This window comes from Polypterus senegalus, chromosome 1 (assembly GCF_016835505.1).
Source record: "Polypterus senegalus isolate Bchr_013 chromosome 1, ASM1683550v1, whole genome shotgun sequence".
NCBI lineage: Eukaryota > Metazoa > Chordata > Cladistia > Polypteriformes > Polypteridae > Polypterus > Polypterus senegalus.
The window spans coordinates 244,075,242-244,093,033 of record NC_053154.1 but is presented as its reverse complement, the minus strand read 5'-3'; the positions used below and the strand labels follow the sequence as shown (position 1 = coordinate 244,093,033).

Sequence of the window (17,792 nt, the reverse complement as noted above, 5' to 3'; positions counted from 1 at the left end):
AATTCCGTTGTTGTGCTAATTTGCTCCCTATACCAGAGTAGCATCCACCAATCAGGACACATTCTCCCACAACCCAGAGTAGAATAAAACAAATATGACAGATAACTGAAAATTCATTTGGACATCCTCATTTGGAAAAAAAAAAGTTTTTTGTAGAATTAGCAATTTATCCGCACCATTTTTTTTTTCCAATGAATTCATTTTACTTTATTGCATAAATATTTTATGGTATATCATTCATATTGTCACTTCGCACTTTCTGATTGATTTGGTACATCAAGGTGCCATTGGAATTTCATTATATGATTGTCCAAGTGGAAAAGCATTAAGTACATAATTTTTGGAGCAATGAATTGATTTGGTTCAGTCAAGAGACAATGTATGTTTTTGGTAATTGCTTTAATGTTTTTAAATGTGTGGTATGTTTGATTTTCTAGTTTTTGATGAAAATGTTTGAAACGATTTAACATGAGATTTATTCATATTTAATATTTTTAATATCTAATTACACACAATCATATGTCACAAATTATGTATGTCTCAACAGGTCTAAAATTTATATACCACCATCCAAACAGATACAATACAATAGCTTTGATAAAGCTGATGTTTTGATTTGTTACTTAAACAAATCTCAAAATGAAAATGTTTGATTTTAATTTTTAATTTAATTTTGTAAGTTTACATTATGTGTGACAATATATATGGCACAAACTTTTACTATAGTATTTTGTTCACGCTAGAAATCAACAGAGCTTTGGAAAGCAACACCCAGGGTTAGCTAAGGTTCACAGGGTCATGGCTGGGCCATTTTATCAATCACATCATGTTAATGTGCTTTGACCTCTGATAACCCAAGCTTTATCACATTATGATGTTTTGTTTCAATATGTACATAAGCTTCTGCCAAGGGTAATGTATCATTTTTATGAATAAAATACTGTACAATATGCTGACAACTGTACAACCTGAAGTTCAAATTATCTAACCTGAACTTAATTTTCTCATAATGAGACATTTTGTTCAAGAACAAAGTCCCAGAGATAAATATTAAACAAACAGTGTCTTTCACTCCTTTCACTTTATATATACAGTATGTGAGATATTGTCAGACAAATTTTAACAACTGATTTCTTTAATAGAACTATTTAGTGCTTGCTGATGTTGTACATGGACAAGTAGACATAACCATGTAATTGCCAATCTGTAATAATCTTTTCATTGAACTGAATTTAGGAAGGCACACAAATTTGGCATACTGTATTAATCCCCAAGGGAAATTTATTGGTTGCTTTAAATTACCCGAGTATAAGATGTGTGCCTTACGGTAAACTGGAGCTTTGTCTTCAGTTAAAACCTACCTTACACCAAATGCTACCAAGATAAGCTTCATCCCAATGTGAATAAGAATGTTTAAAAAATGAATGGGTTTCAGAACCTTGTGTGGATTATTTTGAAACATTTCCATTCCATCTGTGTTCATGGGTTGAACTTAGCTACAAGTAAGTGGCATAAATTTAACCCAGTGGATCAGAAGGTGCTGCCTCACTTAACTTACCTGATATAAGAGTGTCCATTGCATACTTTTGCAGAACTCAAGGAAACAAACCCTAAGTGATCCAGGATGACAGTGCTGAAGATTTATACACACAGTTTAACTTAAGGTAGACTGACTTCCAATATGTTAGGTCCTAAGCCTGACAACCTAACCCTTAGGGCAGCTTAAAGAAAAATGTGATGTCTAAAGTATCTAAGATTTTCTTGTAATCACCTGCTCTACCCTTTTTGAAATCTATTATAATGGTTTTACCACTTTCATGGTGTGTCCATACACAATAATAACGTTTTTCTGATTAACATTGTCCTTTGATGTTTTAGGTCTGTACATTATGTATGGGATTTTGTACAAAGTTTGGTTTACTAAACTAAAACTGTACCTACAGGGAGTGTAAAATAATCAACAGATTTTATTTTCAGATTTGACCAGATAATATCTCAGTAAATTTAAAACATGAGAGACAAGTCAGTGCACAAATTCAAGAATATTTATAGTTCTTGGGACATCACAGTGTTACTGTGATCAGTGCTACTGCCTCCCAGCTCCAGAGGGCCCTTACCTCTATGTGGGTATTTCTCATGTATGCAAGCTTTCATTGTACATCCCAAAAATGCTTACTTTTAATCGTAAATTTGCACCAATATCAGTGACTGTCCCACGTTTATCCATGTTGTAAACAGTTTATCCAGTTCAGAAGCAATAAAATTTAACAATACTATCCGGTGTTGTAGGTAACCTGGGCATACAAATTACAGTCATTGCAAATTTCAGCAATTCATATTTTTGTCAGCAATTTCATGGTAACACATGGGTAGGTTTAGAACAGCCAATATTTGTTTTTTTTCAATAGGCTTCAGTCTTCATTGCATATGCTACTTAAATCTAACCAACTGTCTGGGGAGAAAAAAAGTAATTTATGTTCAAAAATATTTATTTCCAAAATCCCATACAGTTTGTATAATTTAAATAAATTGCAGTAAACATACTAAATATTACAATGCTAATGTTTAGTTGTTACTTTAAATAGAATAGTTAAATTTATAAAGAAAATACAATTATTCTAATTTCACATATAGTGCTTAAAGAAGTACATGTTTTATGCACATCACGTGCATCTATTTACAAAAAAACATTTAAAAAGGACATATAAATACACAAGTTAAATACAAAACATGACAATACAATGTTTTAAAATTTAAACAGAAACTTTAAAAAAAAAATGACAGAATTATAGAGCAGACTATTTGTAGCTGTCAATAAAATGGCAGAATTTTGTAGGGAGATTGTCCACTGGGTAAACAGTTGGTCCCGTTTTCATTGTGGGTGGTCCATTTAAGAGAGTCCAGTTACAACTCTTTGCAAGTTCTATCAAAAATATTTTGAGAAGGATCTTTGCATACTCTTTGCCAACACAGCTTCTTGAACCACCGCCAAAGGGAATATAATTAAATCTTGATGCATCTTCAGGAAGATCTGCCATGAATCGATTAGGGTTAAACTCTTCCTTATTTGGAAAAATTGGTGCAACATCATGTGTGTCACAAATGCTGTAAATAACGTTCCAACCTTTTGGAATCTGATAACCCTGTTAAAAAAAAAAATAGAATGCTAATAAAAACTATGGACATGTTTATAAAAATAGATACACAAGTAATACAAATGTTTCAGGACCTCTGGAAAACAGTAAACATGAACAGAATGATTGTAGGACTTGCTTAAGAGGCTACAAGCTAAATGACAAGCATGAAATTGCTTGCAAATTGTCAGTTTATTGACTGCGGTTTTATGTGACCCTGTGGACTCTTTATTCTATGTACATATTGAATAAATGTATCCAGCTGTTAGACAATTGCTTAATAGATCAATGACTGCTTATTGAGCACCCTCCCTGAGTTTAGTATTCATTTTAACTAGTAAACCACACATTCCAGGGCTTTAACACAAACATCTCTTTAATGAGACTAATTGTGCGTATGGAAAGCTTGTTATTTATAGTATGCAAATGTTATCTTTTTACTACCGTATGTCTGAAACAAATTCCATTGAATATTTTATCTTGCTTGTAATATGTCAACACTGGACTTAAACAACAGAAATAGTTTGTCATTCTTAATGGTTTACAAACATATGAAATAACTTCAAAACTTAACTTAGGATCTTAGAACAGAACAGAACAAAAAAAAAAAAACTGTGACTAAAATGGGTAGGCTGTAAGGCTGCAACACAAGAATGGAACTGTGTATATTAAGTTAAGAACAAACTGTCCTTTGAAGAATAAGGTACAAGTCTTTAGGAAAAACAGTATACTTTGGAGAATGTAGGTATTACTGTAAAAAGATGTAGTGGTTTCCAATGTTATTGGAAGTGTATAATAAAAACTAAATTGTTTATTAAAAATACATGCCACTAAAACTAAAAAGTCTATCACAAGGATAACAAAAGTTGGAGAGTGGGATGCCCTGATTGTTTGGAGATGCTACCTCGTATATTCAGGGAGCCAAGATCAATTTCCAAACTGGTCACCATCTGTAGAATTTACCCATTCTCCAACTGAGTGAATGGCTCTTTTCCAGGCTAAATTTTGATCATAAAGATTATGATGTTAATATAATTAGCAGCTCTAAAATTTTAAGGACATGAATGAGCATGTGTAAGGTGTAGTGGTCTGGTATTCCATCTGGCATAATAGGACACAACCATATATCTGGTGGTGCTGGGACAAAAACGTTATAATATTAAACGTAGAAAATAAATGGCTGAGTTGTTTGAAATAACTGGTCATTTAAGACAGGGGCCTTTTTGAATCATTAAATTGTCTTGAAAATAATCTCTGCCTCGAGTAGCTGCACTGTATGTAATTTTAATAATTATTTTGGTACACTGTGACAGGTATTAACTGAACGGTCTTGTAACTGGCGGGCAGGGACCTGGGCAAAAAGCAAATTGCTATTTAAAACGGACTTTATTTCATCATGAACGATTATATAAAAATAGAAATTCTGGTGTCGTATTACGCCAATAGCTATTAAAATCCTCTTGCAAATTTTACTTACATTTAATTCAAACGTTTTCAGAGCCACTCGAAAAGCCCCCGGTACCGATGGACTAATTCTCAATGTCTCCTTGACGACACACCCAGTGTACTTAAGATGCTCAAGATTTTCGATGCTTAGCCTTTTGTCCGAGCTGCTGCTTCCGAGAAACCCCTTGAATTGCAGAGTAAAGAGTGAGAATGGTATTTTTACGTTATGTCAGTGAAAGCCACGACAATGGTGCCCACTGTGTTAAAACCTACGAGCCGGTGCACCTAGTTCGCTACCTTAGCATAGAGCTCCTTCCTCACATTTTCCACGACTTCTGGATGCAGACCCAGGAACATCACCAGGGAGGTGGCAGCGCTGGCTGTTGTTTCATGGCCCCCAAACAGCAGCTCAGTGGCTGATGCCTTCAGCTCCTGTAAACAAAGCGCAAGAGTGCAGTCACTGCGATTGGACTGTGGGGGGCTACACGCGGGTTTTTTGAATACTGTTCACAACATTACCTGCATGCTGAGCCGCTCTCCGTTTTTCTCACCATGTTCAATTAACAGCTGCAGAGCGTCTTTGTGCTGACTGTCGAAGTTGTTATTGGAAATCTTTTCCTTCAGATTTTCATCGATTTTGGCATGAATTAAATTGCGAGCTTTTAGTCCCTGCGGAAACAAAACAGATATTGAAAGGTCACCGGTCTAAATAGTGTGATTAAAAACAAACTATGCCTTCGAATCACAGCGTTTTTCGGCACTTAAGTATTTAATAAACTGTGTCTTTAAGTGAATTGGTTACTTACCCGATATAGACCACTGAATGGAACATCAATGGGCAGAGAGAACAGGTTTCTAGACATTTCTTCAAAGGCATCCACCAATTCGTGCTCGTCTCGTTTAGTCTTCTCGGGTTCAAACCCGAGGAGTATCCTCATGGCAATGCGGAACATGAGGCGCTTTGCCTCCGGATATACCAGAACTACGGAGCCACTTGCTAGCCACTCTGACACTGCACATCTCACCTCCTCCTCTATGACTGGAACGTAGTATTCCAGAGCCTCCCTGGAAAACGCCCTCATGATCACCTGCAGAAACCCAAAAGTAGGTCGGTATGCGGCATAATTTTTTTCAATCATTTCTGTGCTACGTTATATATAAAATCATCAACTTCAGATGGTCGTTAGTATACGGTTAACTGAAAGCTAACTCGGTTATTTGTGGTCATAGCAGGTGATATTCGAATATACGCCCTACCTTCTTACGGTTTCTGTGCTCAGAGTCGTGCAAACTGGAAAGAGTGCCTGAACCCAGGATGGTCCTCACAGACGCTGGCCACTGGACGGATACAAGCTTATGCTCCCCCAGCAAAATCTGTCGCACGTTTTCAGCTCCCATTATCCGAATGGTGGGGCTCCCGAAAAGATGCGTCTTGTAGATAAACCCGTATTTTTGGCGCTTCATGCGCAAAAATTTTCGCCTCTGTAAAGAAGTAATTAATCAGTGTTACAATTCTTTTCCTTTAAAGAAGCCACAATGATCGTTTAAACGTGAACTAATGTGCAACTTTAAACATAAGAGAACCTAGCCATCCAAAATCATCAATGCATAAAGCAATACACGGTAGCAAGGGTGATTCAGCTCTTATAGGACGCCACGAAGGTGGCGCTGCTGCACTTTGGCATAGGTGAAATAAATTCATCTCGCCTCAATGATGTCGAGGACAGCACTGAAAACCCCAGCAATGGTGCGGACAGTAGAAATAAGATATGAATTTACCTGAAGAACCATCTGAAGAGTTTCACCAAGAAACGGTATCCCCATCGTACCGGGGGGCAAAGGACTCGGGCAAGTAGGATCTCTTCCACTTACGATGTAAATTTCCCATAGTTTCACTGCAGCTAAAAATAACAAAAGTGGCAACACGAGGGTGCAAAAAAAAGTCGCAAAGAGCGTGTACAAAACCATTGTATTCTGAAAGTAGCTGCAGCAATGCTGGTGCTTATAGTCTAAGGTGATGGAGGAAAACTGTTGAAAGGTTTTGCTGTCGACAGAGTTTGATCCTTTTTATGCCTCCTTTTATACGCTTTCCAGGTCTCAGCCTCTTTTTTTTTACCTTAGTCAGATAAATTAGTTCACAGAAAGTTCATCTTTAATTGTGGATTGTGCCTTTTCACTGACCCCGCCCACATGGTGACGCTCTCCAAAATCCTTAACCATTTGTTATAAGCGCATTCTAATACTACCTCCTGTAGTATGTGGACAATCCTTTGGATTTAACTTTGAAAAGGTGTTAATGCCCAAGCACAATAGGAAGCATTGAAGGTTCTTTGTAAGAAGCACTTTGCTAGCGTACACTGAAGGTGTTGGTGCTAATGCCTGGGGCGGGTTTATCCATTTTCTGATATTTTTGTAAACTAATTTTCATTTTGCAGTGAAAGACTTGTGTGCTGCAAATGTAAGAGTTTCAGTCTGAGTTACTTATTAGATTTAATAGAAATAATTAAAAGCCTAGTGTAAGATAACCTTGCATTAGTTCTCACTTACACTTTAAATTGTTATAACGCTGCAACTTGGGCGCGACTTCAATTATTTAGGATATTTTTAAACCCTTCTGGACTTCTTACATTCAAATAGACAGTACTGGCCTGACTTTAACCCCCCCGGAGTGGGCAGGCAAAGGATGGCAGTGTCCGCTCGCTAAGAGATTCTAAAATTATGATATCCTGCTGTAACTGCAGGTTCAAACTTGGGTCAGATTAAAAAAAATTGAATCACCAATAGGTTATATTAAAAGAAGTAAACAGCCAACCCTGTTATTAATGGCATGCACAAGCATCAGGAGACGCGTTTACAGCTGCTGTAAGGTCAACAACGCACGCAATGCTGCTCGTCTGCATTCAGAATGGGTAGCGCCCCCGTCCCGTCCCGTCCCACTTAGCATCGGCATACCTCTACCTCCACCCATTGAACGCCCCCTCTCCCCCCGCTTTTGTGCGCCTGTCGGGTCGCACTTTTCACTGTTGTGCCACGTGACACGGTGCCCTGTGGTTTACCTTTGATTCTTCCGCGCCCGGTCCGCGACACACAACCATTCAAAGCATATGGTGTCCCACGTATGGGATGACCCTTATACAATTTTACAACCATCGTTAATCACACATCTTATTGTGATGGTCACTTGTATTGCTGTCATCGCCGCGCTTTTGATTTATTTACTGATTCAGCTGTTTGGCAGATTAGAGCAGACAGTTGCAGCAATGCTGCGATCACATGTCGCTTTAATTCCTTTTGAAAGAATCTTTCACTAACCGTGCAAGATTACAAAATTAAACAAAGTGCAGCTTCTGGTGTTTAAAGATCGATGGATTGACGCCGGGAGGGAATTCGAATAGGTTCGAGATGCTGAAAGTGATGGGCGTGTGCTACGAGAAGTTCAATAGCAGTTCACGTAAAATGCATAAAGCTGTCCAAAGCAATTATCCAAAATCTTGTTTTAGAGTTAGACAACACCCCTACTCAAACACTTCAGTACTTGTCAAACAGGATTGTATGGAACTTAGAAACTTCCATTTTAAATGTCTGACAAAGTGACTGTTAAGGACTTATGCTTGTTTGGGTACTGTAAAATGTTTAGAAGGGTGCTGTATAATAAACTGAACTTATATTAATTTGCACACCTTCGTTGCTTCTTTAGACAGATTTTATCCATGTAATCAGCATATGGATTCATACCTTTTTAAATTGTAAAGCTACTGATAAAAGATTCAAACAGGATGACGAAACTGGAGTTTACAGACAGTCGTGAATTGGCGTAGGTGCTTCATGCGGCGGATATGAAGCACTCACAAAAGATATATGCAGTAAATTGCTTTCCCCCTGCTGATTATTGCTGCAGTATTAGCACCCGAGTCACATGCTTCCCCGAGAATGGCTTTCTATTTCGGCGCATTTTTATAAACTCCTGAAGCTCTCCCATCGCATCGAAATCAAAGTTACCAGCTTCTGAGAATACTAAATAGGAATATACTTGCAAGATAATTTACTAAGGCACGGAAGAAAATACGCCGATCTTTGACTCCACCCGTCCACAACGGTGCACAAACAAAGTAATTTACCAAGTCGAAAGGGGATGCATGCGAGCTGGATGGAGAAGTCACTGCCGACTGCTTCCCCGATCAGTGTCGGAGTGCACGGCACTTCCCCGGGGGTGCTTTCCATTCCCAAGCGCTGACCTGCTTGTGACCTACAACACGGACCGTGACATCTGGGTGAACTCTGAAGGAAACCTCGCCAAGTTCACTGTCCATCAAATAACGAGATACGGGAGCCTGAGCACCAATAATTACTGCAGGAAACCGCTATTATCTCCCCACAGCTACTGCCAATCTCCAAAAAGCATGATTAAAACAACTTACACTGATCTGGTAATTGGGTCAAGAGATAAAGAGTACGCAATTCAAATAGAGAGTTTTAATTAACCACAGAAACCAAGTAAGGCCCCTTTTGCTGTAGAATAATCCAAAGTTTGCCAAGAAGCGATTGGTTGGCTCCCGATTTCATGTGTTTAACGGCGATTCCCCATGTATAATCCTTAAATTACACAGTTCCATTATTTGCGAAAAAAGTAGAGTATTTCCATATAAAAAAAGAATATTGAAAGAAATCGTGACGACCAATGAGCCTTAACCTGGTGTATCAAGGCTCAAAATTGAAAACTTAAGTTTCTAACCTTATAGTTTGTTTATTTAATTCCAAGTGGGTTGACATTTACCTGTTTTCCCGATGCCCCGATTCCTCGGGTTTCTGTGGCATTTTATAGCTGGTAATCACTTCTGTTGTTGGTTACAAGGTATTTTATTTTGTAAATCCATTCAGGAGCTAATTGTTTTTAAAGTGCTTTGAGAATTTGACTAATTAAAGTTAGTCATTGACACATATTTTCACCGCCTACGGATTTACCAGTATTGTCAATAAAGATTCACCTTTTAGGCAAGGTCAGAAGTGCATGTCTTCTGGTTCACAAAGGGGTCACCCTGCCAACACGAGTCAGATCACACTTGAGTCCTTCCTCTTTTGCAGTTGCACCGCGTCGCTTAAGAAAAAAAATCACTTGGGGGAACAATATTGTTTGATTTAAAACCAAGGGAAATATTTAAGAAGTAGTATTTCTACCACAGAATCACAAAGTCGAAAGTCGCTCTTAAATAAGAGCATAACCTTTTTTTATTACTTATACTATGTCATTTACCAGAAATATACATCACCTACCACAGACTTGAAGCGATTGTCGGAGATCTGCTTCTCGAAAACAGCGGACAATTTTTATTTGCTTAAATCTTTTACATAAATATAGCAAAACGATATTAATCCACCATTAAACAGATTATCTTTCTATTTATTGAAGAAATTCCTGTGATGCGGGGAGCCAAGATATATTCTGAGAATATCGGACACAAAGCAGGGGACATCCGTGGAGTGGGCGCCAGGCCATCACAGAGAATACTCCAGGACTCGGTTTAAAGCAAGATATGCAACAGAAGGAAAAAAAAAAATTAGGGATTTACACACTTGGAAAAGCCGGGTATTCTGCACGAATCTACATTTTTTTGTCCCATTTTGTTAAAAAACCCTAAACAGTACCGGTAAAAAGTGCCATATAAGATATACTCGAAAATATTTTGCTTCTCTATGCTTTCATTATTTCAAATTTCATGAAACTGTCAGACTAACGTTTTCATTGCTAATAGTTTTAAATAATAATTCTATTCTTCAAAACAGGATCACCGAAGAAGGTAAGTCTCCGTGCATTCTGGGAGCTGGAAGACACCAATGCAAACACTATTCGTTTACATTCAGGCATTCTGCACTCCATAAAAGCTATAGCCGTATAATACATTTAATCATTATTTTTGGTCACGTTGTTTTATTAAACATTTTGCATAAGTCAAGAACCTTTCAAACGGTGATGTTCACAGACGTATACCTTTACCGCGCAGAATACTTTACTAACAATTTGATTCCCACGGTCTAACAGCCATTAAATTAACACATACCGAAATTGTCCTTTACATTTCTAGACACTACTATGAGACAACATTCCAAGTGTCATATTTAACTATATATAAAATAATTTAAAGTTTAAATAAGAAAATTAATTTTAAGTATACACTGCTTTCTTTCTCGCGAAAACTTAACAGCAATAGATTAGGTGTACTCTCTTGTCGTACGAAGACCCACACGACCGTCTCTTTATGCTTGGTCGGACTTCTCAGCCTCCGTATACAAGGAATTAAAATAAACGTGTAGTCCATTAACAGGATGCACAATAGGGACTGTTTGCATCTTAGGGAAAGTTGCTGTAGCCAACTCCAGTTTTGCCTCAGAAAGTAGCTCAACGGCTAGAGTTTTTAAGATAATGAGGGCTAGTTTTTTGCCGATGCAGCTCCTGATTCCCCCTCCAAATGGGATGTAATTGAACCGTCCAGCTTTGCCTTCGTCCCTTTCTGGACCAAAACGATCCGGATCAAACAGGGATGCGTTCTGATAAACAGCTGCAGTCTCTTGAGTGTCTCGAATACTGTACATCACGCTCCAACCTTTTGGTATCTGATAGCCCTGTGGATAAGACAGATAGATGTTAATCTTTTATTGTTCGACTTTCACTCGGTTATGTGATAGCACACAGTTGTACCGTACACTGATTTTTATAATTAAAAAAATCTAAGACAAAGGCAGCATTAACATACCCAGTAAATGACATTTAACGCAATGCACTTTGAATAGATAACCATAATGGTAATATCATGGACCCAGCTACGGAAGGCGCAATTATGTTTTTTATGTATATTAGATCAGTGTGTTTTCTAAAAATCGTGTTTTCCAAAAAACAAAAACGCTTACATGCAGGGTAAAATGAGCCGTTTATTATATGAAAATACAGTACGTTAATGCTGTTTGGGCTCTAATAACTTGCCACTAGGGGGCAGCATCAGATGCATATGAGATAGCCGCTTTACCATTCCCATCCAGTGTTTTAAAGTCCTTCAATGGTCCCAATCATATGACCTGGGTTATTTTGCACAAGCTACTGGCACGTGCATTTTCACAGACCAGGTTTGTAGTATGACAGGTCAGTGTGTGTGTTTAAACACTTAGGAAGTGTTTGGTCTTACAGGTATAGGTTCAGTCTCCTAGGACGGTTATTCAATACCTACGTCCAGTTCAAAGGTCTGAAGTGCTGTCCTGTAACCTCCCGAAACAGGTGGAAGGATCCGCAGAACTTCTTTCACTACGCAGTCGAGATAACGTAGTCGGTCCAGCTTCTCCAAACTGAGTTCCGGCCGGCGACTCGTCTCATTGAAGTATTTAGTCGTTTTCATCACTTGGGCCTCCGAAAGTGCGCTGCTCGGTACAGAGTGCTCGGCACAGATGACGCCTTGGGATGAAAGCTCCTGCGCCGCCTTGTCGGCCACAGACGGGTTTTTGAGAAGCTGGAGGACAAGAGATGTGCTGGCGCTGGCGGTGGTAGAATAAGCTGCAAAAATGAGTTCAACTGCAGACTCCTACAAGGGAAGGGGTGGAAATGTTTTAAAAGAAAAGGCAAATTCTATCACCGGTATCTAGCTATTACTTATAAGACCAAATCTCGGATTGGCTGCTAACCAGGATGGCACTTTGTTTTGTTTTCCACCACAACGAAGCTTTAAAGTAGCAAAATTCAAAGCGGTAATCCCAAGGCATCACATGAGCTTATGAAGCGGAAACAATTTAAGATGTATGTTTTCAGTTTACCTTTAGATCTTGTATGCTCAGTTCTTCACCGCTTTCTCTGGCGCTACTCATCATGTAATCGAGCGCATCGCTATACGTTTCAGATCGGTCCTCACGCAGCTTTTGAGAAATGATATTCTCCATACATTCGTGTAGTATATCTCGTGCTTTGATCCCCTTTAGAACGAAGCAAAATAAAATAAAAAATATGCACAAATGTAGGTTAGTTCTGCATATCAAGCGGAATAAACATTTTTTCGTTATAGACTGTTTCCTGTTTTTTATTACAAATTTCTTACAAAAATGTTTAACCGATACTCAAGTTAGTTATACATAATAAGGATACTATTTGTGTAACAGTGAGAGATCACAAAAAAAGAAATAATGCTGTACATTATATTGCAATTTGTAGCTGCAGAATTATTTACAACACATTTATCAGGAACTTTTTCGCAGTGAAACAATTCTATCATTTTGCTTTCGATTGATCTAACCATTTCAACCATGTTAACATTTTATCCATGAATCATTTTTCCTTTTAGTGTGCCTTTAAAGCTAAAAAGTTAGACAAATCATTTCGCGATAACTTTAAATTGCACACAAGCGGAAAGCTGCTTATCTCATCTTCAACGAGTCATTTGGAAGCTTGGTCTCCATAATTAAACGCGCGAACTATCATTACCCGAAACGAATTCACCTCTCTAAATATATTCATTTTATTAGCATGTTGTAAATACTAAACGCATGAGGAGGAAAAGGTCATTAATTACTTTTCGAAGACCACTGAATGGCACGTCCAATGGCAGAGAAAACAAATTCTCCATAAGTTGCTCAAAAGTCTTGGATAGATGCGTTAACTGAGCGTCCTCAATGTTGAAGCCTAAGAGGACGCGCACTGCAATCCGAAAAGTGAGCGCTTTGGTCGCAGAGTAGACATTGATGGCTTTGCACACTGAACACCACCTTGCCACTTCTGAGCGGACAACTTCTTGGATGCGAGGAATGTAACTCTCCAGAGCTGCCTGGCTGAAAACTGTCGCGAATATCTAGGATAAGAAAGAAGAAAAATAATTAAACACCTGTTTTCTGTCTTTTTAAATACTTCACTTTTGCTCGCGGGTAATCCTATTCCACCTGCGTGAGCATCTGTAAACCTGTAGTGTCTTTCATTTAAATACATTTTATCCAAGTAGAGCCCATTAAGTTTCAACCACTGTGCACACTGTTATGAGTTGGGCCTTTCACGGTGTGGTTTACAGTTCAAGCTGTGTCAAAATGACTTCAGACCATCACGGGGTTATACGCGCCTGCAGGACAGGGCCAGAGAACCTCACTGCTGACACACCGTATATTCATCCTTTACTTTCAACTTGAATATTTTTTTGTCTTGGATTAAACAAAGGCCCGAGTGGGCAGTTGAATGATGTGACCCACGTGCTCATTGTTTACATTTGATTGTTACTAAAACAAAAAGACCAAATCTTAAAAGTTCCACGGTTACCATAGGAACTGTATAACATTTAGATTGTAGCGCCCCTTAATGACTCAAGAAAATGTATACTTTCGATATCTCGGTTGATTCGAGATACATATTTGCTATCTACAGGCATTGCATACTCACTTTTCGTTTCCTTTTATGATGCTCCCCTACTGAGTTTATAAGTGTGTGAGGGCCGAGGATGATGCGGGTACTTAGGGGCCACTGGGTGCTCACTAATTTGTGTTCTCCCAGTAGTATTTTCCGGATGTTGTCGGCTCCTGTGACACGAATTACAGGCTTGCCTAAAAGGTGGGTCTTGAAAACGTTTCCGTATCTTCCTCTCCGAGAGATGTGAAAAGTTGAACCCTGCCATAAAAAAAGAGGTGTTAAATTCACGGGTATACCAATGAATTACGCGCTGTGGTTCATTTGCTCCGCAGCGCTGCTGCGAGGAAATGACTACTTGGACCGCTCTGGGGGTCACTGTGCTTCAGATGCGTCTCCAGTTGGACCAGAGAATAAGTCAGGTGGAGGCAATTAGCCCGTTCATCATATTATCACGTACAGTAAGTCATTTGAAAGCAGATATACATATTCCGGTGGCGCGGACACTGATGCCAATAAACAGTGATTATATGTACTATATAATATGTATAATATACACGACAATGCAATAAATAAACATTTTAAAACGGCAACTATACTATGAGAATTTTGTCTGAAAACCAAATTCATATTGTAGAGAAGATACAGAATCATTTAAACGTTGCAGTACCTCAAGCAGCCAGTGGAAGGTTTCCCCAAAAAGAGGCCATCCCATCGATCCCTTCGGAAGAGGCAGCACAGAGGTCCTGTCCCGTGTCAGAGTCCAGCGAAGTGTCCATAATTGTCGGGATACGGCCAAAAGCAGGAGCACAGATAAAACAGATGTGACGGTCGTTGCCAGCAATGAAAAAGGATTAATCTCAATGAGGGACATCTTCAACGGCCGATCGAGTAGTCTTTGATTTGTTTTGTTCTTTGCTGGGAAACAAACTGCTGTATTAAATAATTATTTTGTTTTATCTGCGATGGCAAATGATACGGCGCACTCCTCATTGAGCCTTGAAAATGTTTTGTCCGCTAGTAGCTTGCATCCTTTTTAGTGGTCTGAAAATAAAACAGTAATTAAAAAATACAGTATTTTTATTTTTACTAAATGTTAAAACAAACGGTCGGGCTTTTGTATACATTGTCTATTGGTGAATAACTGACATTACTAAGACCGGCGCTAGTTGCTCGGGTCCTCTTGGCTTTGTTGTTAGTGGTGTTTTATTTTAACTGCATTGAAGTTGTAGCAGTAGGTATAAACATGTGGAGTACCTTAGGAAGTGCTCCACATAGTAATATCATATCTGAGTAATATCAGTTTGACAATACCTGTAATTACGTTGAACACTAAACTTTTCAAACTCATTTATTTTTGCGGCACAGTGTTATTTTTACACGGGCAACACTGTTAATTTTCTGCATACTTTTGTTACATTAGTCAAATTATTCATAACTGAAAAGAAGCATGGCATACTTACACTGCCTTAAATTGAAGGCCATATCTCCTGACTGGCTACTGTCCAGTAATAGCCTCATTCCAAGATCTTATCTTCTTTTAGCACGTCGTGCCTTGCGAAGAGTTATATGCATATTACCAAAATGTATGTTCCACCTTCAGAGTGACGTGCCTTTTTTGTTTTGAATATTTTAAAGGACGTCATAAACCAGGAGGCTTTTCAGTCTAGTTGGGTGGTGATTAGGTGCGCTAAAGTTGAGAGAGTGGGGAGCACAGGGGTTTTGAGAGAGAGAGAGAGAGAGAAAGAGAGAGAGACCGCAGCCGACTGTGGGATCGAATAGCAGCTCATTGAAGACACAGGTAACCAATGACAGGAAATCGTTTCGAATCGGGAGCTCAGCCTTCTTTGAGTGCGAGCCTGGTAATCCAGCGTCAGTCAGCGACACTGGACACCCCGGCCCTCCGACTTCGCTGTCGCTGCCACCACGCTGTCCACTTCTTCGGAAGGAGCAGCTATATAACAGATGCAGGTGTCTGTAATCCTCGTTTTTTTGTCATCCATAGTATTTTTTACATTATTTACCTTTATGCTTATTAGTGTTATTAGTTGCTATCTAAATCTAACCGATTCACTGTAAATTAGTATACATTGGATTATGACAAGTTGCACTTCACTAGAAGAGCTGAATCGAGTTTTTAAAAGCTATGTCAGACATCCTCATTAATAATTGGATTGGAGTGAGATTTCCCTGCTACCAGAAGACCAAACACACACACACCCACACACACCTTAGGAATCATTTACAAATAACGTAAAATAAAATGCTTTCGTGAATCAAATCAAATGATCTTTAAGTTGTCCGAATCCCGCTGAATCAACCTTTAGGGACGCAGGGAGCCGGAGCCCATACCACGTGGGTCAGAGTTTTTTTTCTGCTGCTTATGTAATTTATTTTTTCAAGTGCCTTATTTGATAAAACATAATATAACGGGATCTGATATCGTCAATGGAAAAAAGAAAGAATGCAGAAAATACGCGTTTTCCATAGAGGAAGAATAAGGACATACAAGACAGGGCGTTCATTTACTTATTAATTCCAGAACATGTCCTATTTGGGTTTTTTTTATCTATAACGAATGCACAAATTGGTAAAAGCAACTTTCGAACAAAACACTATATGAGCAATGCATGCAGTAAACAGTGCCGTAACAATGAATAAGATACTTTCGAACTTTCAGGAGACGAGAAAAAACACATAGTTACAGTTCCGGCTTCTTACGTATTAGTTTTCTTTAGTCTTCTCACCTTCGTTCCTATACAGTACACGAAAAACGAAAATATCAAGTACAGTAAAATATGAGGTATGAACTACATGTATGTATTAGACAAGTATATACATATTAATTAGTTTTTTGTGTTTGTTATACGTGAAACAGAGTAACTTTAAATCCGTTTTAGATCACAGTAAATAAATTCCTGAGTTGAATAAAACGTGAAAACAATTTGAACCTGACCGAATCTAGTTTACTCAATAGTTTTGCACGTTTGGAGGGCATTGTGGCGCTTGGCTTGGCACCTGTTGAGCTTTATGTGTCCTTAAGTTTAACCTTCATTGGCTCGACAGGCCCGCAAGTCCAGGTGCCTTCCAGGCTTTCATACAGTAAGTATTACGCATAGTTAGTTGTGCTCCATCGGAGGTCGTGCTTTGGTGCCCGAAGGGTGGACAGAGGCATCCATGCCACTTCACCCAAAGCGTTTTGACAATTTTTGTTAACGCGAGACGTAACCACATGTACATGCTCGAGCTTTTCTTGATCAATGGTTTGCGGAGGCAGGAGCCTAACATTTAGTGTTGGGTTCAAGACAAGAACCAGCTTTTGCCTGTACCGACAGCACGTGGTGAAGATGATAATAATAATACTAATTAATAATAATAATAATAATTAATTCTTTGCATTTATAAAAAGCTTTTCTCACTATACTCAATGCCCTGTCCACGCAGGGAGGACTGGGAAGCAAACCCATAATCTCCTTATTGTAAAGGGGACACTGAACGCTATGGAATCTTTGTTATAAGTCCATCCATCATCAAACCCACATAATCCAATTTTAAGTCGTGGACTGTCCTGGTAGCACTGGACAGAAACTGGCCCTGGACCCAGATTGCTAGTTGAAGGTCTCCCATTAACGTATCATATGCATGTATGAGATGTGGAAGGGAAACCGGTGTGTCCAGTGAATAATTTAGACGGATACACGGAGAATACGCAAACTCCGACCACACAGGCATGCGCTAATTATTATTATTATTATTAGGAACATCAGTGCGACGCGGTACACATCAGGAATGCACCTCTTGCAGCTACATCGCTAACCTTCGAAATGCTTGAGGGATCTTGGATCTGTCAGTTG

General features: G+C 38.8%; 2 protein-coding genes across 4 annotated transcripts; both read right to left on the bottom strand.

Annotated features, from left to right (window-relative positions):
• Positions 1 to 2,471: 2,471 nt before the first annotated feature.
• On the bottom strand, positions 2,472 to 7,239 carry LOC120540356 (cytochrome P450 26A1). Of its 2 annotated transcripts, XM_039771046.1 has the most exons (7): positions 6,360 to 7,239; positions 5,838 to 6,062; positions 5,387 to 5,668; positions 5,100 to 5,249; positions 4,878 to 5,012; positions 4,612 to 4,764; positions 2,472 to 3,143 (listed from the first exon to the last, which is right to left on the bottom strand). In XM_039771046.1, the coding sequence occupies exons 1-7, from the start codon at positions 6,546 to 6,548 to the stop codon at positions 2,799 to 2,801; spliced, it is 1,479 nt and encodes a 492-aa protein (XP_039626980.1). In that variant the 5' UTR covers positions 6,549 to 7,239; the 3' UTR covers positions 2,472 to 2,798. The 2 variants fall into 2 exon arrangements, with proteins under 2 accessions (XP_039626980.1, XP_039626990.1); XM_039771056.1 differs by lacking the exon at positions 4,612 to 4,764.
• A 2,536-nt stretch (positions 7,240 to 9,775) lies between these two features.
• On the bottom strand, positions 9,776 to 15,639 carry LOC120540346 (cytochrome P450 26C1). Of its 2 annotated transcripts, none has more exons than XM_039771024.1 (7): positions 15,402 to 15,638; positions 14,609 to 14,982; positions 13,975 to 14,199; positions 13,124 to 13,399; positions 12,375 to 12,530; positions 11,798 to 12,145; positions 9,776 to 11,198 (listed from the first exon to the last, which is right to left on the bottom strand). In XM_039771024.1, the coding sequence occupies exons 2-7, from the start codon at positions 14,810 to 14,812 to the stop codon at positions 10,833 to 10,835; spliced, it is 1,575 nt and encodes a 524-aa protein (XP_039626958.1). In that variant the 5' UTR covers positions 14,813 to 14,982; positions 15,402 to 15,638; the 3' UTR covers positions 9,776 to 10,832. The 2 variants fall into 2 exon arrangements, with proteins under 2 accessions (XP_039626958.1, XP_039626966.1); XM_039771032.1 differs by having other exon boundaries at positions 11,018 to 11,198; positions 11,794 to 12,145; positions 15,402 to 15,639.
• Between the last annotated feature and the right edge of the window lie 2,153 nt (positions 15,640 to 17,792).